The following is a 23,406-nucleotide window of genomic DNA, read 5'->3' as shown; positions in this document are numbered from 1 at the left end:
TGGTTATTGTGTTTTCTTGGGCTCCAACATCATCTCTTGGTCCTCCAAGAAGCAATCCACTGTTAGCTGGTCATCCACAGAGGCTGAATATTGTTCCCTTGCTCAAGCTGCAGCTGAGGTTACTGGGTTATAAATGTTGCTCACTGATTTTAATATTTATCAGCTTTCTCCTCTAGTTGTTTGGTGTGACAATCAATATGCTTTCTCTTTGGCTGCTAATCCTGCATTTCAAAGTCGCTCCAAGCACATTGAGATGGATTTCCATTTTGTTGGAGAGAAGGTTGCTGCAAATAAAATTCATCTCAAATATATTCCCACAACTGATCAATTGGTTGACATATTCACAAAGTCACTATCCACTCACAGATTTTCTTTTCTTGCTTCCAAGCTAATGGTTTGTCCTTCACCCTGTAGCTTGAGAGGGAATGATAAGGAAGACAGTCTATAGGATGTAAAGAAGAGAATTAGTGTAGCATAAGAACCATATTCCTGAGATGTACAATAGTAATTCCCTTGTAACTAGATTCCATTAGTTAGTTAGATAAGTAGTTAGGTTGTTAGTATGCAGTTAGTTTGTTTTGCAATACAACTGATATATATATATATATATATATCAGTTGCTATGTAATGATAATTCATTCAATGAAATCAATCTCTCATTTTCATCAAGATTGTCATGTATTTTCATATATATACCCACCAAAAAAAAAGAATGGGGGAGGTAGCACACTTGGTCAAGCGAATTGTCCATTCTAAATGATACAGTGCCTCCGTTTGGGAAGTGGGTTGGCTTTTTGGCTTTTTGACTTTTTTGGCTATTTTAGCTTAGGCTAAAAAGCTTGGTTTGGGAATGACTTTTTGGTTTTTTTGACTTTTTTTGTGAGAGAATAGTGTAATGATTATGGGTTGGGTGTGATATTTTGTTTGTTGTGGCTAAAATAGCCTATTTTGTCTTTTGTGGCTAAAATAGCCAAAAAAACTCTTGCCAAACGGCTTTTGGCTAAAATAGCCAAAAAAACTCTTGTGTGGATAAAGGAATTTAAATTATCAATATCTAAATATCTACATGTTTTAGTTGCATTTCATGACTTGATATGTAATTTTATGCATCAAGAGTCGTTTTAATCATCTTTGGCCTCAAAATAGAATATTTATGTTTTAGGTTGAATAAGTCTTATGAATTCACACAATAATGTTGTGTTTGGTTCATGTATTTGGATAGAGATATAGATGGTTGGTGAGGCTACTGCACATATTGTGCGGCCAATGGAGCCTCTTCCAGGCTTTATTCCGACGATCCAAACTGTTCAATTTTTAGAAGACATTGAGTAGAATATACATACAAACATTCAAGTTAATCGGACATCGATATCCCTTTCATAAAGACATGTTTGTATCTAAATTTGAATGGCGAATGTAATTTTAAGTAAGGGTGAGAATTTGGCACGTAACTCATTAACATGACTCGAATCGTATACGTAATTAGAGAGTTAGGGTTAATCATTCTTTTACTCAAACCCGACTATGACACACCCGAAAACTCGAATATTAAATAGGTCATGTTTAGGTTGAACACACGAAGTCTGAAATGGACACGTTTGATCTGTGTAAAAATTCGTATTAACACGTTGACAGAAACCCACTATTGACTTGCATGTAACTCAAATAGAACCTGAATTTAGTAATTATAAGATCTTGAGTAATTAATTCTCATCCGTTAGAATAAAACTTACATCTATATATAAAATATTTACCTAATGAAGTGCCACCCTAAATTAATAAAAAATTGGCAGAAATCAAGATTTGTAGACATGAAAGATTTTTAATGTATGGCAAGAATGTTTTTATGACGGAAGTCAATGTAAAAGAATCATAACAATGCTTTTTTGATATGGCACGGGAGTCGATGTAAAAGAATCACAACAATGCTCTTTTGATGTGGCATAGCTATAACGTTATTATTATTATTATTAGTTTGACGTTGGATGAAAACTTTTTATTGGATATTTAAATATTAATGAGTGGTAATAGTTTAGATTGAATGTGTAATGAATTAGTGATAAATATTTTTAATAGATATTGACATATATATTATCATTGTGTGTCGATGTTTAAAAAAATTATTCTTATGCATGTAATGTAAAACAATATTTTATTTTATTTTTTAATTAGGCAATACAATTTACTTATAATCTGAAACATGAATTTTTGCTAATAGTATTAAGTGTGTCATGCTAGTGTTAACACAATTATATGTAGGTCAAGTCAGTGTCAAGATAATTGAAACGTTTTATTAAATGGGTCGTGTTAGTGTTGGATTGTTTTGAACACGAATCCGATATGATACAACACAAAAACAACATAACACCCCTAATTTGGAGTATAAATCTAAATACAAACATGACTTGATGAAAGAGATACTAATATTCAATTAACTTAAAATTTTACAAGCATATTCTATTTGACATTTTTAAAAAGTGAACGGTTCATATCGTTGGAATAAGGCTCGGAAAAAGCCCCATTGGCTGTGCAACAGTGTACATCAGTCTCACCAAGGGAAAAAGAAAAAGTAGGTAAAATATATAAAATATAATTACATTATACCCACAATTTCACACAATATATATATATATATATTTTGCTATATGTTATATTAACGTAGAAAAGCAAATTTCTTTGGAAATGCAAAATGATGGTATTGTGTCACTGTTGTTGAAAAAAAAAAAAAAAAAAAAAGTTCAACATTGATGCCACAGAAGGAAAATAAGATTAATGTAATAATTAATTCATTGAAAAAAAGCATAGCTCCCACGGTAATTTTTTTGGGTTAACACCAAAAATGGGAACTGAACTGCAGGCACTTGTAAGGCCAAGCTCTAGGCCCATTATTGGGCTGCAGATACGGCCGCAGGCTCAAGCAAGTACGTTCAATTTTTGGAGATATTATACTATAAAACTCAAACTTAAACTAGAGCTGAACTGAATCATTTTTGAGATATTATATAGGCCGGCCCTAAAATTTAGGAGGCTTAAGGCGAATTTCAAAAATAAGATCTCTCTTATATTGAAAAAAGAAAAAGAAAATTTATAAATAAAACGATAAGTTATAACTTTTTTATTTATTTATAGTCAAAAAAAATTTACTTGCACATATAATCATTAAAATTATAAACAAAACAATTTAATAAAACAAAATTAGGACAAAAAAATTAGGAAAAAATTATTCAATTAAAACTGAAAAAGACTTAGGCAAAAAAACTAGAGCAAAATTATTTATTCCACTAAAATCTAATAGATACAAAAGGTAAAAAAAATAAAAATAAAAATAAATCAGGGCCCATATATTGTAGGTACTGTTCTTCTTGGGCCCAAACACTTTTTTTTTTTAATATATATTTTCATTTTAATAAATATGGGTCAAACTGCACTTATAAATAAATATGATCTAAACCATACATGAACCCAATAAAATATTTTGGGGCCCTTTAAATTGATCCTAAAAAAAAAAAAAAAAAACATTAAGCCTTTAATATTTTACTAAATTTGGGATCCTATTTTTGGACCAAAATTTTGGGGCCTTATGCCAGGTTATATTACAAAACTCAAACTTAAACTTTTGTGTGACCATATGCTTTTCCTCTTTAAACTTTTTTTCTCCATCATGGCTAGTAGCTACAAGCAACTTGTGGGCTGAACTGAACCAGAAGAAGTTCCTTCAGCATTAACACATGATGCTAGAGCTGGTTGATTCATATGTGTGAGGTGCACATCTTCTAATATTATCTTGCTGCATGGATGCTGTTTGCTACAATCAAACTTCACAGCAACTTCTGTCGCTGACGTCCCATGAATGTCCTGGTATGTCACACCGCTGATCTTAATACCCGACACCTGCCAAACATATAAAATAAAAAAAAGTATTAAAATCAAAGTAAATACTAGTTGGGTGAATTCCAAATGTACAAACAATTACCCAATTATGGAAAGGCGGGGTTTTAACTTTTTAACGTAGGGACTAGGGAGAAGAGGTGTTTCATTTAGTTTCGTTTTTAACAAATGAATTTAAGATTATCCAGCACAAATGTGACATGAACAAGGGCCCTAACAATAAAAACTCCCCTACGTCACCTTGTATGATGCTTAGCAAACAATGATGTGTGTAAATAAAAATTGCTACTATTTTTAAACCCCCCAAAACAAAACTTGACACACACAAAAAGAAAAAGAAAAAAAAAAAAAAAAAAACACACATAACAAATCTTACTTGATTAGGGCAATTTGTGTTGCCAGGGCAGTAATTTTGGTCGATGATAACGGGGTTTTGAACATTAACCATAGTAGCATGCTGGAAGAGCACACCCCTAACAAATCCATTGCTGGGCTTGGCCCATGTCTTTATCCTCAAGCCATTTTGTGTACCCGTAAATGTAACCGTCTTAACTGTCACATTTTGCACTCCTAATTCTTGCGAGGCCTTCCCAAGACTCCCAATGCTACACCAAAATATAATAATTTTATTTCTTTTTCATACAAGTGGTATGGGAAAATAACACAAAGGAAAGATATATTGCAGGTGATAAGCCTCGAACAAAATGTTGGAAATATAAAAGCAATGTTTACCTAATTCCATGGCCAGGGCCGCAGGCGATGCTCTCAATCCACAAATTGGTAGTGCCTGGACCTACTGAGATACAATCATCCCCAGTAGCAATCTTGGAGCTCAAAATGGTGACACCGGATGATCCTGAAACGTGAATACCGTCCGTGTTTGGGCTGTTTCCTGCCGCTGACACCTTCACTCCTTGTAACTTGACGTTGTTGCAGCTATTGATCACAATGTGGAACATCTGACTGTTCAGTGATGTTAATCCGCTGACCACAACTTTGTTTGAATTACTGAATTCTAGGGTCTGCAGTTTAATGTTCCAATTAATTACTTCAATCAATCATCTAAGAATAAGAAAAGCAACTAAATTAGGGAATATATTGTTATTGGTCCCAGCAAAATATAACTATTGATATTGGAGAAGCACTAATCAAGCTTGTCTTATTTTATTTTATTATTGTTTAGAAAGAGAAAAAATAAATAAATAAATAAAAAATAAAAAGATTCGTTTTACAAGACAAAATCACTAACGAAAGCAAATGGTTGACCTATAATACTAGCTTACAATAACCAATATTAGGAATATACAATATATGTTGCGATTATTTGGTATACGTATATGGATAGAAATCTGCTTAACCCAAAATTGGAGCCAGTGTATCCCAAATCATAGAGAGTCAAAGATCACTTTGATTTGATCTTATTACTCAGAATAGTTATTCAGTGTCAAGAATAGCATTGCCACTAGTGGTGGTACTGAATCAATTTTGCACTGCTGCTGAAGACCCAGAACTTATGGTGGACCAAAAAGTTATTTATTTATTTATTTGAAATTTGGAAGCTTTCTATGACACCCAGTTTCTTTTTCTGTTTTTTAAATGACTGGGGAGTCCTGTTGTGAAAGGAAAGGAAAGGATAGCAGTCCCCTCAACCAAAGTAAGGGTAGAAAAGGACAGAAGAGTAATTTAAAGTAAAAGATTACCGTAGCACCAGCAGGGCAATTCTTGCCGCAAGACTTGCAAGCCCACAAAGCAGTACCTTGAGCGTCAAGTGTACCACCATAGATAGAAACACCATTGACATTCTCAAATACAATCCAGTTAAGGCTGTTTCCGAGGACATTGTAATCTGAGGGAGCCACAAGAGTGCCGTCGATACGAACGGTGATGGCAGGGTTCTTGCAGGTGTCCCCAACAAATATTGTTTTGGATGCAATCAAGTATCTTCCCCGAGGCACGTATATCGTAGCCGGGTATGCCGAGCCACAAGCGCCATCCCATGCACTCAAGAACGCCTTGCTTGAGTCTGTCTTCCCATCTCCTCTTGCTCCTTGTAAGTTTAGTTTGAGAGAGAAGCTAGAGAGCAATGAATGAGAGAAGCTAGAGAGCAAAATGGTTTCTGTCTATTATATGTTGTATCTTTACAAGAGTGAACTCTCTCTTTATAGAGAGAGGAAATGTACATTGGATACCAAAGGATGATTGGTAATCACCACCGAAAGAATAAAGTGAAAAGAGAAAGCATCTATATCTAAACAATTAGCAATATTATATTAACAGCCCCCCGCAAACTCAAGGAGGGAAAGCATCTACCAAGTTGAGTTTGGAAACAAGATCATTAAAGCGGCCAGGAGGATGAGCCTTAGTGAAGATATCAGCGGGTTGATCGACTGAAGCAATAGGAAGAAGATGAACAGTTCCACAAGTAACATGCTGGCGAATGAAATGACAATCAATCTCAATATGTTTGGTGCGATCATGAAAAACATCATTGTGAGCAATCTGAATAGCACTCCGATTGTCACAGTAGAGAGGGGTAGGAGTAGATGAAGAAACTCCCATATCAGCAAGGAGCCAGCGAAGCCAGAGAAGTTCCTGAGTAGTATCAGCAAGAGCTCGGTATTCAGCTTCGGTGCTAGAGCGGGCAGTGAGAGATTGTTTTTTGCTACGCCAAGCAAGAAGAGAATCCCCTAAGAAGAAGCAGAATCCCGTGGTGGAGCGTCGATCCGTAGGATCCCCAGCCCAATCAGCATCGGAAAAGGCACGTAGGTCAAGAGAGGAAGAAGCCGAGAAGTGAAGACCATGGAACAGAGTGCCTTTGAGGTAGCGAAGGATGCGGAGTAGAGCAGTATAGTGGGGAGTGCGAGGAGCCGACATGTACTGACTGACAATGTGAACAGCATAGGCAATATCAGGACGAGTGACTGTGAGATAGACAAGACTGCCGACGAGCTGGCGATAAAGAGTAGCATCAGAGAGAAGAGTGCCATCAAGAGGAGTGAGACGAATCTGAGGATCAATCGGAGTAGAGGCAGTTTTGCAATCAGTAAGACCAGCACGAGCCAGAAGATCGGATGCATATTTGGCCTGGGACAGATAGGAACCAGTAGAATCATGCGATACTTCAAGGCCTAAGAAGTAGTTAAGAGTACCAAGGTCCTTCATCTCAAATTGTTGGTGGAGAAATTGTTTGAGGTGGAGAATACCAGCTGTATCATTACCAGTGATAATCATATCATCCACATACAGAAGAAGAAGAGTAGTACCATTAGAAGTAGTCCGTATAAAGAGAGCAGAGTCATAGGGACTAGAGGTGAATCCGAAGGCAAGAATGGTAGAACTGAACGTAGCAAACCAAGCACGAGGTGCTTGCTTGAGACCATAGAGAGCACGCTGTAGTTTGCAAACCTGATGAGGTGGAAAAGTGGACCCAGGTGGAGGTTGCATGTAGACCTCCTCAAGGAGATGACCATTGAGGAAAGCATTTTTGACATCCATCTGAAAGAGCCCCCAGTGGCGAGCAGTAGCAACAGCAAGTAAACTGCGAACAGATGTAAGCCGAGCAACAGGAGAGAATGTCTCCTCATAATCAATGCCATATTCTTGGTTGAAGCCCTTGGCAACAAGACGAGCTTTGTAGCGTTCAATAGAGCCATCAGAATGTGTTTTGATTTTGTAAACCCATTTGCAGCCAATTGCAGTCTTGCCAGGAGGAAGATCAACAAGATCCCAAGTATGAGCTTTATCCAAGGCATGGAGTTCATCAGTCATAGCTTGCTGCCAAAGAGGATTAGTACAAGCCTCACGATAGGAGGTAGGTTCATAAGTAGAGAAGGCAGCAGATCCAACAATATAATCACGAAGATGGATAGGAGGTTGAGTTACCCGGCGAGGTCGACCCGGAGGAGGATCGGTGAGAGGAAGAGCCGGTGGAGAAGGAGGTGTGGTGGCAAGAGGTAGACCTTCAGGTAGAGCAGGCTGGACAGGATCAGGGGTGAGCAAGGGCGTCTCGATGGAGGAGGAACCTGTATCAAAATCAGCAGAGAAAAGATCGATGGAAGGATTAGTAAATAGTGCAATAGTGGAAAGTCCGGGTAAGTGAAAAGAGGATAGCGAGGAAAACATTTGGTGTTCCCAGAAAACGACATGGCGGGAGATACGAAGACGTTTAGAGAGAGGATCCCAACAGCGGAAGCCTTTATGTTCAATGCCATACCCAAGAAAACAACAAAGACGAGAGCGAGGTTCAAGCTTGGTGTGTTCATGGGATTGAAGTAGAACAAAGCAGGCAGAGCCAAAAACCCGGAGATTGGCGTACGGAGGGGGAGTGCCATGCAGACGTTCAAAGGGAGTTTGATTATGGATGACAGGTGTAGGAGCACAGTTGATAGTGTAAACAGCAGTGAGGGCAGCTTCTCCCCAAAAGTTTTCAGGGCAGGAAGAAGAGAGAAGGAGAGCACGAGTAGTGTCAAGAATATGCCTATGTTTCCGTTCAGCACGGCCATTTTGCTGGGATGTGCCAGCACAGGAACGATGAGGCAATGTACCATGATGCTGAAGAAAAGAAAGAAAATCTGAATCCCGATATTCCATAGCATTGTCAGAGCGAAAAATTTTGATGGTTTTGGAGAATTGGGTGTGGACCATTTGTGCAAAACGATAATAAATGTGTTTCAATTCAGACCTATGTTTCATGAGAAAAAGCCAAGTAAACCGGGAAAAATCATCAATAAAAACAACAAAATAGCGGGATCCCCCCATAGTAGTAGTAGGTGAGGGTCCCCAAATGTCCGAATGTATAAGATCAAAAGGTGCAAGAGAAACAGAAGTACTTTTATTAAATGATAAAGCAGGTTGTTTGGCAAGTTGACAGGGTATACAATCGAAATTATCGGGAATTACATGACCCAACTGTCCACTAGAAACCAAAGACCTTAAGCGATTAACAGAAATATGCCCTAAGCGACAATGCCAAAGATGAAAGGGAGATAATGAGGAAGGAGATGTAGGTGCAGCAATTTGAGGAGAGGCAGGAACATGAAGGTGAATGAGTTCATAGAGACGTCCATGCTTACGGCCGATCCCAATAGTCTGCCCTGTCTGAGGGTCCTGTACCAAACAATTAGTAGCAGAAAATGTGACAGTTAGACCAAGTTCACATAATTGACCAATGGAAATAAGGTTTAAGGTAAGAGCAGGGATATGATAAACGTGAGGTATGGATAAAGAAGAGGTGGAAACAGTACCAACATGACTAACAGACATGAGAGAACCATCAGCAGTATGTATTGAGGGAATATGAGGAGAGGAAGATAAGGAAGAAAAAATAGTAGAACTAGAGGTCATATGATTACAACAGGCAGAGTCAAAATACCAAGAAGAGTTACCTGGAATGACAGACAAAGCAGTAGGAGGAGGTGTACTAGTTGGGGAGAGAAGCTGTTTGAGCATGGCCTCTACATCTGTTGGAGAAAAGCGAGGGGTAGATGGAGTAGGGGACTCAGAGAACCCGGCAGAGGTGGCAGTGTCAGTGGGATGAGACTGATTCCCGGAAGCAGCAGCAGCAGTGTGATGAGACTGATTGCCGGAACGGTGAAAGTTTCCCCGGGAAGAGCCACCGCGAGAGGAGTGGCTATTGGAGGATGAGCGAGAGGGATTGCGAAAACAATCCTGTTGCAGATGACCAGGACCAAGTTTGTTGCAGTAGCGGCAGGATCTGACGGGGCAATGGACCAGGAGATGGGTTGAAGGAAGGCCCCGATTCTGACAGTAGAGGCAAGCAGTAGTCCGCTGGGGAAATGATGGCCGGGACGGAGGAGTGGCAAGAACAGAGTCCACATGATGAGTTTGAAGAGTACCGAGACGAGTCTCCTCGGATAGCAACTCAGAAATTGCTTGTTCAAGAGTGGGCAATGGATGGCGATGAAGCAGAGAGGCACGTACGGGCTCAAAGGATGAGGTAAGAGCCATGAGAAATTGCACCAACCTTTGCTGGTTGCGATGGATAGTAAATAAAACGGCATCTTCGGGGTCATGCCATGCTGGTTCGGAAAGAGCAAGCTGATCCCAAACAGAGTACATTTGAGAAAGGAAGTCATTAATGGACTGAGTGGATTCTTGGCGCATGCGGTGAAGTTGGTTCTGAAGTTGATATTGATGGGCAAGACCAGTAGTCTGGTATCGTTCTTTCAAAAACTCCCAGATGTCTTTCGCAGGAGTAGTTACAGAGTCAAGCTGAAAGCGGCCAAATTGAAGACTGATAGAGGTAATAGAGGTATTACGAAACCAGGTAATGATTTGGTAATTCTTACTGTCCCATTCCTCAAGTCGGTCTTCATATGTAGCAGTATGAACAGGAGTTTCAGTAGTGGCACTGTCTTTTACTGGTTTAGCCACATCCCCGGTGACAATTCGCCAGAGCTTCTTGCCTTTGAGGAAAGAGGACATAGCTTGGGCCCACAGAACATAGTTTGAACCATTTAAAATGACGGAAATGGGATGGGAGGCATCATGACGATCCATAATACTAGTTGAGTAGGGTTAAAGTAATAGAAATAGATCCGTAGGAGCAAAATTAGGTAAAACAGAGTGTACCAGTGAGTCCGGAAGGTCGAAAATAGCAAGGAAAGGTATGCTGGACAGAGATGATGTCAGCAATGATGTCAGCGGCGCACGTTAGCAGAGTGCAGGGAGGAGCACGTTAGCAGGAAGGCAACGGCGCACGTTAGCAGACAGGCGCAGGCGCGGCTCACGGTAGCTGGTTTGGCGCACGCGGGTGCACACTAGCAAAGCGGCGCACGGTACGCGTATGGTAGCAGGCGCGGCGTATGGGAGCCGCGGACGTGTGGGCGCGTGTGGGCGCGTGGCGGAAGTGAGCGACAGGAGTTGGCGCGTGTGGGCGCGTGTGAGAGTGGTGGCGGTCGTGTTGACGCGCAGAGGCTAAGGGTGGCGCGTGTGGGCGCGTGTTGGCTTTTCTGAGAACGGGCTTGGTGCCGTTGGACTCAGGAGAAAATTTCGCACAGGTTGATGTGCTCTGATACCATGTAAGTTTAGTTTGAGAGAGAAGCTAGAGAGCAATGAATGAGAGAAGCTAGAGAGCAAAATGGTTTCTGTCTATTATATGTTGTATCTTTACAAGAGTGAACTCTCTCTTTATAGAGAGAGGAAATGTACATTGGATACCAAAGGATGATTGGTAATCACCACCGAAAGAATAAAGTGAAAAGAGAAAGCATCTATATCTAAACAATTAGCAATATTATATTAACATAAACTAACCACATTGTATGTTGGTGTTGCGCTTGCTAACAACGATTCATACAAGAAGATCATTGACAATAGTGTGAGAACAGAAGAACTCATGGCTTGCACCATCTTCATATTTTTTAGTGAGAGAGAGAGAGAGAAGTAGATCGTGGTGACGAGTTGATGCGGTTTGAGGGGTACTTATAGGCTTTGAGTTTTGAGTGCCTTGTTTGGAATTTTTATTTATTTTTTTAAATAAAATTATTGAAAACAATATATGGTAATATACCAACGGAATTTGGTAGGCATGTTCAATTTCCTTTATTTTATAAGGTATACTTTCCAAACAGGCTTTTTTGAATTGGAAATTTTTCATTGCCCATATATGTGTATGCAGATTCAACGCTCTCCCTTGTATGGTTATAATGAAATCGTGAAATAAATATGAGAATACATTTAGGGAAAGAAAAAAAAAAAAAAATAGACATAAACCTTTAAATAATAGGGTAAAATTCATTTTACCTCCATCTAGTATTGCTTGATAGCACTCTACTTCCTATCTTTTAAAAATAACCATATACATCCCATGTTGTTCTGGAATAAAATACAACCATTAACACCATTAATTATATATGTGAAATGACTATAATACACTTGAACCTTATATTTTTTATTATTTTCTTTTCTTTTTCATATATCATACACATAATTTATAATGTCTAGTATTAATTCAATCAAATCACAATTAATTATAAATTCTCAATTATTTATTGTAATTCTTAAATTTTGATTCTAATTTTAATTTAATTATATTTTAGATCACAATTAATTGTAAATATTTAACTATTTATTGTAATTACTAACTTTCTATTCTAATTTTAATTTAATTATATTTTATATCACAATTAATCCTACATTCTTAATTATTTATTACAATTTCTAACATATTAATCTAATTTTAATTTAATTATGTTTTAGATAATTTCTTAATTATATTTTACATTTTAAATCAATTCTTAATTATATTTTAGTTTAATTTATTTTGTTTTAATTAATATATTAATCTAATTTTAAGTTTAGAGAAAATAAGGGTAAAATTGTCCTTTTGTTGTATTAATTTCATTATAATTTTTCAGAAAACAAAACTCACTCTAAAAAGTAATGTGTGTAATACACCTTCCATTAGTTTGAATGAAAAAACTAATAGTAGCACTTTAATCCAATATTACATGAGGACTTTCTAGTTATATTTGAATGATAGGAAGATAAAGTGTTCCAGCCCGTAAATGACAAAGAGGTAAAATAGATTTAACTCTAAACAAATAAATTATTGATGTGGCCAATTTAACTGCATACCTCAGTGGCAATATTACATATGATAAATTACAAATACACTTTTTGAGATTTGCATAAAATACAGATTGCCCATACGATTTGAAAAATTACAAATACCCCACTGTCAGAATTTTTTATTCAACAAAATTAACTAAAAAAAATAAAATTCATAATTGCTATAATAAAATTACTTAAATTATTAATTGAAACGCATCTTTAACATCATTAAAAACTGTTAATTGACTTAATAATTTATTAACACTGTAAGAAAAAATATCTTTGGTGACCATCTTTTTTGAGATAGTCACAAAAAAGTACACTAATTTGCGATCAACATTTATTTTGGTCATAGATGAGTTGTGCTTTCGTGACCAATGATTTTTCTGTGGCTAATAGGTAATTTTTTGCAACGAAATATAAAATATGGTTGTGGAGAGTAATGACGGGAGAGCGAAAAAGAAAAAGCAAGATGTCAAACCCTTTGGTGACCAGTAGATTGTGATTACAAAAAGGAAATATATTGTGTAACAAAACTATGTAGTTTTGAATTTCCTAAATCAAAAACACGTTTCATTACTCAATTGAGCTTCCTTTTTCATTGTTTCCCTCTTTCAACTCCCCCTATTAGATTGGTTGCTATCATGTATCTCCTCATTCTCTACACTTCCAATCGGTTCAACGAAACCCTAGCCACCATCTCCGTTCACTTCGTCCCATGTTTTGTTGCCTTTTTATCTTCGGCTCCGCCATTCTACTTACCAGGTCTCTCTCTCACTCTCTCTCTCTCTCTCTCTCTCTCTCGCGCGCGTTGTGTTCGTGTATATATATAATCGATTGAGCTTCCGTTTTCATCGTTGCCCTCTTCCAACTCCCCACAGTCAGATTGGTTGTCATTGTCACGACCTAAACCCATCCCTAGAAGTTAGGATCATAACCGGCCAGTAATCATAAGATTACCTACAATCTTATTAGACAGAAAATCAAACGTATTTACCAATAAGGGCCAGAAGCGAAAGTAAATACAAAGATTGTCCAATGAGTTGTGTATATGTGGCAACATAAAAACCTTTCACACATATATAATAACTCACACATCACATACATTAGCAATTTACATGTCTAGGATCATTCATAAATTGTCATCTGATAAACCAAAAACAGTCTTAACAGAAACAAAGGTTATTTACAAAGTTGGTCACACATGACCACAAAAGACAACAAAAAGGAAAATCAAAAACCTTATATGTAAGGGAACCTTGGCTGACTTCAAAAACTCAGTACTCTTTCATAATTTTACTAGGGTCGGGGCTAGACATCCCGCTCTCACCTACATACATATGATTGGTGATATGCTACTATATTTTGATTTGATACCATTGGGAATATATCATTTTGATGTTATTCTGGGGATGAATTGGTTGACTAAGTACCATGCTACAATTGATTGTGTTGCTAAATATGTTGTGTTTTGACCACCGGGGCTACCGGAATTTGTATTTTGTGGAAATGGCGTTGTTTCCCCTCTATATTTGATTTTTTCTATGAAAGCTAATAAATTATTGAGGAAAGGTTGTCAGGTTACTTGTGTTGTGTCTTGCCTGTGACTCCAGATAGTACTAGTGTGGAAAATATTCCAATAGTCAAAGAATTTCCTGATGTTTTTCTTAATGAATTACCTGTGGACTTAATTGATAGAGATTGAATTCACTATTGAAGTAGTACCTGGAATCCAGCCAATTTCTAAGACCCCATACAGAATGTCTACAACTAAATTGAAAGAACTGAAAGTCCAACTTCAAGAATTGTTAGATAAGAAATTTATTCACTCGAGCACTTCACCTTGGGGTGCTCTAGTGTTGTTTGTTAAGAAGAATGATGGGTCTTTGAGATTATGTATGGATTATTGAGAATTGAACAAACTGACTGCGAAAAACAAATACCCACTGCCCAAAAAAGATGATTTGTTTGATCAACTTCTTTTCTAAAATTAACCTTAGGTCCGGGTATCGCCAGTTAAAAGTTATGGCAGAAGACATAGAGAAAACTGCATTCCAAATTAGACATGGGTACTATGAATTTTTAGTAATGTCGTTTGGGGTAACCAATGCACCTGCCGCCTTCATGGACCTAATGAATAGGGTTTTCAAACCATATCTGGATGAATTTGTTGTTGTGTTTATTGATGATCGTCTGATATATTCTAAAAGCAGGGAAAAGCATGAAAATCATTTGAGAACTATGTTGCAAACTCTAAGAGAAAAGAAATTGTATACAAAACTGTCCAAATGTGAGTTCTGGCTTGACAGTGTAACATTTATGGAGCATGTAATCAATAAAGATGGCATATCTGTCGACCCGCAGAAAATTGAAGCTATTGTAAACTGGCCTAGACCAACCACTGTGACAGAAATTAGAAGTTTTCTTGGGCTTGCTAGATACTACCGCAAATTTGTGAGAGACTTCTCAAAACTAGCTCTTCCATTAACTCAGTTAACATAGAAAAATGCAATGTTTGACTGGAATGATCAAAAGGAATCAACTTTCCAAGAGTTGAAGACCAGATTAGTGACTGCACCAATTCTAACCTTGTCTAATGGTACATATGGGTTTCAAATTTATATTGATGCTTTGTACAAAGGCTTGGGGTGTCTGTTAATGAAAAATGGAATAGTAATTGCATGCTTTACGACAACTCTAACCACATGAGAAAAATTATCCGACCCATGATCTTGAGCTTGCAACTGTGGTGTTTGCACTAAAAATTTGGCACCATTATCTGTATGGAGCAACTTGTGAAGTATACACCAACCACAAAAACCTAAAGTACTTCTTCGCTCATAAGGAATTGAACATGAGACAAATAAGATAGCTCGAATTGATTAAAGATTATGACTTACAGATTCTGTATCATCCGGGAAAAGCAAATAGAGTTGTTGATGCTTTGAGTAGGAAATCCATTGGGAATTTGGCACGTTTGCTTACCAGTCAGAAAGAATTGTTGTATGAGCTGAAAAGAAATGAAATTGAGATTGTTTTGCGTGAACATGGTGCAATTCTAGCAGCCATTTCTGCATAACCAGCTATCATTGAGGAAGTTAAAGAGAAGCAACTACAAGATGAATTTCTGAAGAAGATTGTTGATGAAATTAAATCAAAACCAAGGCCGAGATTTGAGTATGAAAATAATGTGTTGAAATTTAAGGGTAGGCTTTGTGTACCAGACCATTCTGAACTGAGAAAGCGTATTATGAAAAAAGCTCATAATTCAAAATTTGTTATGCATCCAGGAAACACGAAGATGTATCATGATTTGAAACAGAATTTTTGGTAGCCTGGAATGAAAAAATATATTGCAGATTTTGTAGCCAAGTGTTTGTATTGCCAACAAGTGAAAGCTAAACATCAACAACCCGCCGGACTACTTCAGCCGCTTTCAATATCAGAATTGCAATCGGAGCATATTACGATAGACTTCATTGTCGGTCTACCTCGTTCTTCAAGAGGTATGCACTCTATCTGGGTCATTGTTGATCGTTTGACTAAATATACTCACATTTTTACCTGTCAAAACATTTTATAATGCGGATAAGTTGACTAATATCTATATTGATGAGATAATGAGACTGCACAGAGTTCCAGTATCCATTGTGTTTGACAAAGATTCCGACTTCACTTCAAGATTCCAGCAAAGTTTGCAACAAGCCTTGGGAATTGAATTGAGAGTGAGCAGTGCTTATCACCCACAGACAGATGGCCAATTTGAACAAACCATTCAAACTTTGGAAGATACACTCAGAATATGTGTGTTAGATTTCCAAGGAAATTGGGACACTTATTTGTCATTGGTCGAGTTTGTGTACAACAACAACTATCACTCAAGTATTAGGATGGCTCCTTACGAAGCTTTGTATGATCGAAAATGCTGATCTACAATTTGTTGGCCCGAAGTAGGTGATAGACCATTATTAGGACCAAAACTTGTGCAGGAGACGACAGAGAAAGTAAAACTGATTCAGCAATGGTTGAAAACCACATAGAGTAGTCAAAAGAGTTATGTAGATGTCCGAAGAAGAGACAGAGAATACGAAGTCGGTGACCATGTGTTTACCAAAGTAACTTATATGAAAGGACGGACACAGTTTGGTGTTAAAATAAAACTAGCACCGTAGTATATTGGCTCGTATAAAATCATAAAAAAAAATTCGGTGACGTATCAAGTGGCCTTACCTCCAGTTATGGAGAATATGCACAATGTTTTTCATGTCTCAATGCTTCTAGATTATTTGAGAGATTCGTTACATGTGATTGAGCTATCTCATGTGCTTCTAAAAGATGATTATATTTACGAGGAACGACCAATCCAAATTATCAATTGAAGAATCAAGAGATTCAGGAACAAGGAAATTCCATTAGTGAAGGTTGATTGGCAAAATCATAAAGGAACTTATGCAACATGGGAAGCAAAAGAAGATATGATGAAGAGATATCCGAACTTGTTTCCATTGGACCCTACATTCTTTCGAAATGAAGGTAATTCGAGTTTGGAGGACCAAACTATTTAAAGGGGGAAGACTGGAACAACTGTGACCCGTGATTAGCCTATAATCCTTGATTAAGAATGTCTAACAAGTAATTAAGATGAAATCCTAAGTTAACTGCATGTGTTAGGTGTTATATGTATTTCTATTTGTCTCACGTAGAAATATCTGTTTGAATTTTTGTTTCACTATGTGACTAGAAGGCCTTATCGCCATCCGAACACAGAATTGACTAAGTCTATGTGTTATTTTGAATTTTTAGAATTTTATGGTAAATTTACTTAAATTCTGATTTAGATTCAAATGATTAGAATAAATTAAGACCAATTGATTAGTCTTAAGCCAAACTTAATTAAACCCCACTGATCAAGCCTATATAAAGCTAATGGTGACTCAATAACATTTCATCTTCATTTCTTTGAGAACAAAAACGTCAAAGAGAGAGAGAGACCAAAGTAAGAGATTGAATTTAAGGAGAAAAATGCAGAATTGCTAAAGAGTGCTAGAAGAATTGATAAGAATTAGAGAAATTAGGCAAGAAATTACTAAAATTCAAGGAATTGGGAACTCTAGGTAAGAATCATACTCTTAACCTTTATAGACATTAGTGAATGAATTCAAGAGGTTTAAGTGTTTAAACATGAGAATTGAGTTTGAAGGGCAAAAAGAAGAGCATTTCATGCATGCATGTCCATTTCATCACAATTTGAGTTTGATTTCAAAGAATTCTCACATGCATGTTCTTATATTGGCTATATTGTAAGAATTCAACATGCTTTTGTGCTAGACATCTCAATTGATCATGCTTTTGGGCTTGCTTTTGCAAAACGACTTTCAACTCATAAAGTTTTATGATTTTCTACATGTTTTCTCAAGTTTTGGCCCAAAAGAATGTGTTTTGATGCATTAGAATTGTGTTTTGAAGCTTGGAAAGCAATCTGAAAATTCCAGAATTTGCACTCTTTGCTCAAGCGGTGGAATCTATGCTTGAGCGAAGAATGCGAGCTCCTAGTACTTTTCCAGAGTTAGAGGTTGGCTCGAGCGACCAAAAGTTGCGCTCGAGCTTAAAATGAGAGCTCCCGGAAGTTTTGCAAACCAAGAGGTCCACTCGAGTGACAAAAGTTGCGCTCGAGCAAACTGCACTGTTTCTAAAAATTTTGCAAAGTGTTTTCAAGTGTATTTTGGCATCCTCATTGTATCTTAGGGATTTTGAAGCCATGTTTAAGCTATAATAATGAGGATAAGAGTTAGAAACACAAACTAAGGATGAAGAATGGTAAGTTAAACACCTTTGAGACATGTGTCCAATGTGTATTTGTTACGTGTTCGTGTAGGTCACATGTTATCGCCCGCCTGATGAATCTATTCTAGTGAAGTGATCTATCCTACTACTGGAGCTATTTGTGAGTAATAACTCTGTAAATCTATGTTTGATTATAAGTATTTTCTTACATTTTCTAAAATGCTATTTTATGAATCATGAATGAATGTTCATTTTTCTGAAATGTATTTGTGGCATCCTTAGTTCAGGTGGCCCTCGTCTGGGGCTAACAATACCGTGGCTTATGTTCATGTGGCCTTCGCCTAGGGGTAATAATGTTGTGGCCAATATGCACGTGGTCCTTGCCCGGAGGTAACAATATCGTGGTCTATGTTCATGTGGCCCTTGCCCGGGGGGTAACAATACCATGGCCTATGTTCACTTGGCCCTCGCTTGGGGGTAACAATACCATGACTATTTGTGCATAAAGATGTTGACCTTTATGGTCGTCGGTACCAACTATGCATGTAGGTCTATGACCAATCTGATCTGATAACTAATGGATGTACCACATATAACTGCTTATGAATTTTGTATAAATAAGTGAATTTGAATCTGTTTCTGATATGAACTCTGATTTCTGAAGCAGTTTTGGACATCATTACCCTGTTGTTATTCACTAGGCCCTAGCTCACTGTATTATTTATGTATGGAGGTGATAAGATGCGTGACCAAGCATAAGTTGCTAGCCCGAAGTTCCATTGTGTCAAGCCAATTACCATGCCTCCCAAGGAGGTTCCTAAGTGTTTCAGTGATCTAGTAGTGCATGTGATGTCTGATTTTATCTTTTTCTTTCTTTTGTTGAATTAGACTTTTGTATAATCTAAAATTTGGGCTAAGTCCCTTTTTGGTTTTGTTTAGCAGTGGGTGACGTAAGCGAATGATATGTATATGCCTATGACGTCACTATGAATTTATTTGTGAATATAAGTTTTACATTTTCTGTCACATATTAGTCTACACAGCTCTATGGACGTTATATTTTGTTTATGTGTCGTCGTTTGCCTCTAATTATATGATTATTGTTAAGAGGCCTTCGGTAATCTATGAATTATTGGCCGGTTATGATACTAAACCTATAGGGGCGGGTTTGGCTTCCACAGTCTACCCAAGATAAAATTATAAGAGGAGGGGGTGTCAATCATTGTAAACTCTGTGCTTATCTTCTTGGTGCCTACCTGCACCTCCAAATTTGTGGCTCCTAGAGGCCACATCAACATTCCGTTGAATCCAACCATTGAGCTGTTGGATTGTTCCAGATCATCTGGGTAAAGGCCAAGCTCCTTGTAACATCTAACATACATGATGTCACAAGAACTGCCTTGATCAACCAGTATACGCCTCACCTAGAAATCTTCAATCTTCAGCGTCATCACCAGGGTATTATTGTGTGAATGCTGCACCATATCTAGGTCTGTCTCAGTAAAAGAGGCCATTGGTCCCTGGTACTCATTCGTCCTAGGCTTCTTTTGCTGGACCTGATACAAATGCTATAGATGCCTCACTCTCTAAGTCTCCCCTCATACATCATTTTCATTCACCATCAAGTGAATCACATTGATCACCCAAGGTTCATCTGCTTACTGCGGTAGCGGTAGTGGAGGTGGCGCTGCTAGTGCCTGGGGTAGCCTTGCTTGCTCTTTCCTTATCTTGGCCTCATCTACTAGGTCTCTCAGGTGGCCCTGTCTGACCAAATCCTCCAAGCGTGTCTTCAGAGCCCTACATCCTTGAGTCAAGTGCCCATCCTCATTATGGTAAGCACAATACTTCGTAAGGCTTTTTCTCATAAACTCGCTAGGGATCTTCTCCGGCGCTCTGTAATACGGTTGGTTCCTAATCCTTTCCAGAACTTTGTAGACCAAGATCCCGGATGCAGTGGTGACTGCTTGTACAGCCCTCAACCCTGTTCCCTACCTGTTAAAGCCAATGTTACCTCGGCCTCGCTTCAGTGAGCCGTTTCTCTTCTCCTGCTTTGGTGCCTTTGTCCCCTGCGTGTCCTCTTTTGCTCTGGCATACTTCTTCATCCGTGCCTTGAGCTCCTCCATACTCTTTGGTAGAGTTTTTGCTAGTGATTTCTGAAGCGAGCATTCATCATCTAGGCTGTTCTTAAAGGACACGACCGTCAACTCCTGGTTGCAAGCAGGAATTCGATTGAACACCTCGTAATATCTCTTAGCGTTAGCCCTAAGGCTCTCACCCTCGCTAATGTTCGAAGCCAGTAAGAAGTCTACCGTTAGTGGCTGCAACTTATTAGTAACAAATCTGGCCACAAACATCTTGGCCAGGCCTTCCTAGCTCTTAACAGTTCCTTTCGACAACTTGTGGAACTAATTCGTTGTGATTTTCCCAAAGGATGAGGGAACACCTTGCACAACAACTACTCGTTCGCGCTATACAAAGCCATTGAATTTAAATATAAGCCGACATAAAAGTTCGGATCAGTCTTACCGTCATAAATCTGGAACCTCGACATATGGAACCTCTTTGGGGCCTCAAACTTATCTAACTCCACTGAGAACGGCATTCTCGGCTTGACGGAGGATGTAACCTCGGCGTTGATCGCTTCCTCTAGAGGTAGTCTCTCAAATTCTCCTTCGTTTGACCAGGAGCTCGGCTATCAACAAGTTTCAGCCTTTTTGACGCGCTGCTCCTAGTGTCATTGTGTGTCCTCTTGGACTTCTCTTCATTCAGTGTATCAAAACATAAGCCCTTCCCTTGGACATGCCGAGGTTCGCTGACATAAGTTCCGTTGGTACGAGGCGTCTTCTGCGACTCACCTCTCAGTGACTCTGCTCGCCCAACATTCCCGTGAAGGCCGATGCGAGCGCTTCTTTTCCTTGCCATGCTGCAGGACTACTAGGATTGTTTTCTGCCCCCCTTTCTAGGCGTCAGTCTTTGTCATTGGTACCGACGTGTCCTGCAACAGGAACAATGGTTGCATCACGTTATTCTACATCATGAAGTTGACAACCGACTGTAGGTTTGCCAACTTGTTTGTCATTCCTTATCTCGTCGTCCCTCCTCAGGCACATATCCTTCCATACCTAGAGGTCGCTTTCGTTATAATACTCATCTCGACTAGCTTTCTTCGGGGTGTTACCCTCTTTGCCGACGTCTTTCTCTCTAGGATTTAGATCTTATGCTCCTTCATTGCGGTTTTCTTTCCCGACGTTGGATTTGCATGCTCACCACTCTCACTGTGGATGTCATCCTCAATCTTTTCTTCCTGCCCGTTGTTGGCCATCTATTCTCCTTAAGTTCCCACAGACGGCACCAAATTGTGTGGGTGTTGATTTTTGACCACATAACCAAATGAGGAACTCAGCTGGAGAGCACCGGCAGAATAGATTAAGCCCAACAACCTGCAAGAAGATGAGAGTCTGACGGTGGTTCGTCCATCTGGGGATATTCAGACGATCAAGTCAACAATCAATATCTCTCACGGATAACAAATTATGCTTAAACTCACAAGAAAAAACTTACCTTCGATCCACAAGGATGCCTCACTTTTATAACTAACGATGACATAATCCCTTTAAAAGCCTCACTTCAATGAACTCAAGCTCAATGCTCATCCTAGACCCTTATCTAGATAGAGATAAACTCCTCTTGAGCCTTATCTTTATCCAGATTGAGACCCTCAGTTCTAAGACTCTTATCCCTTATCTGCTTATCTCGAATTTCAATATCTCCGCAAATAACCTCAACCTATCCGAGATCATCTCAGCAGCATGACCAGGCCCTTATCACCTCGAATTCCGAACTCTTGTTTATTATCTCCTCGGCTGACACTTCGGCGTCACCTTAACCACGTTTTGTCATTCACAAAATACTTCCCCACAAGAGTATAGTGCTATTTGATAAAACTCAAAATTGAAAAATTAAAAATTAAGTGTTGAATTTTTTAAGTTAAAAAACTATTTAATAAAAATTTAAATATTGAATTAAAAATAAAATTATTTGGTATTTATAAAATTAAATTTGAAAATTATTATTTTTGAATTATATATTTTACTTTTTATATTGTGATGGTAGTGGTGGCAGTGGCATAGTGGTGGTGGTGGTGGTGGTGATGGCGCGACATTATAGTGGTAGAAATAGTGGTAGCAATGATGGTAGTGGTGGAGTGACATAATGGTAGTGATGGTAAGGGGGATAGTAGTAGTGGCAGTGGCACGATGACAGTGGTGGTTATAGAAATGGGATAGTAGTAGTGGTGGCATGGTGGTGGTGGTGGTAATAGTAGCGATGGCATAATGATGGTGGTTATAGTGGTGGTGGTAGCGATAGTGATGACAGTAACATGATGGTGGTGGTGGTAATGATGGTGATGATAAATTTATAATAGTATTTACTATTGACATTTTAATATTTATAAATTCAGTAAAAATTAAATAAGTTTTATATGACTTTAATGTTTTTTAAAATTTTAATCTACATTTTAAGAGTCACTTAAATTTATAAGTGATATCAATTATAATTATTAAATAAACTTATTTAATTATCACTTAATCAATTAAGTTTTAAAAGTTGAATCATGCTATCAAACATTACCTAAAAGAAGATCCGAATCCATTAAGCCGTAGAATGTATAAGCAGAGGTACCTACTGCCATCTTGTTTGCAATCACTATCTACTGCCACTTCGAGGTCGAACTCATCTCAGACCAGGAATGGGATTGATAAGAAAGCTTGGACAAAACAAAATGACGAAAGGACCAAAGACGAGAACGAAGTTTTGTCGACTGTTTAATTTTGGACCTGTTAATGGCTTCCGCTATGGCCGTCACAAATTAGCTGAAATGATCTAATGGTCCAGAGCATTTTTAAGGTATTGTAATAGCGTACCCTAAAACCAGATGATTTGAGTAGCACAATCATTACCGTCCTTTAACCACTTGTAACAGTACAATCGATCAAAGTACCAATTGCTCCATGACTAAAATTTCCCATAGGCCAACAAAACAGGTGATGAGATTCCAGAGAGGTGAACAAGATGTCCAGATTACAGATCAATAAAACACGAGACCCACCCATTCACACGTGGTGGGTGTGCAGTGCTCTCTCATGCCACTTTCACAAG

General features: G+C 38.2%; 1 protein-coding gene across 1 annotated transcript; it reads right to left on the bottom strand.

Moving 5' to 3' along the window:
* Positions 1 to 3,450: 3,450 nt before the first annotated feature.
* On the bottom strand, positions 3,451 to 20,600 carry LOC114301108 (polygalacturonase-like). The gene is made up of 7 exons (XM_028246019.2): positions 20,239 to 20,600; positions 19,503 to 19,617; positions 14,188 to 14,246; positions 5,589 to 5,961; positions 4,621 to 4,910; positions 4,265 to 4,493; positions 3,451 to 3,891 (listed from the first exon to the last, which is right to left on the bottom strand). The coding sequence occupies exons 1-7, from the start codon at positions 20,598 to 20,600 to the stop codon at positions 3,673 to 3,675; spliced, it is 1,647 nt and encodes a 548-aa protein (XP_028101820.2). The 3' UTR covers positions 3,451 to 3,672.
* Between the last annotated feature and the right edge of the window lie 2,806 nt (positions 20,601 to 23,406).

This window comes from Camellia sinensis, chromosome 7 (assembly GCF_055761805.1).
Source record: "Camellia sinensis isolate YWXY chromosome 7, ASM5576180v1, whole genome shotgun sequence".
In the NCBI taxonomy this organism is placed as follows: Eukaryota; Viridiplantae; Streptophyta; class Magnoliopsida; order Ericales; family Theaceae; genus Camellia; species Camellia sinensis.
This window is presented reverse-complemented; position numbering and strand designations above follow the sequence as displayed.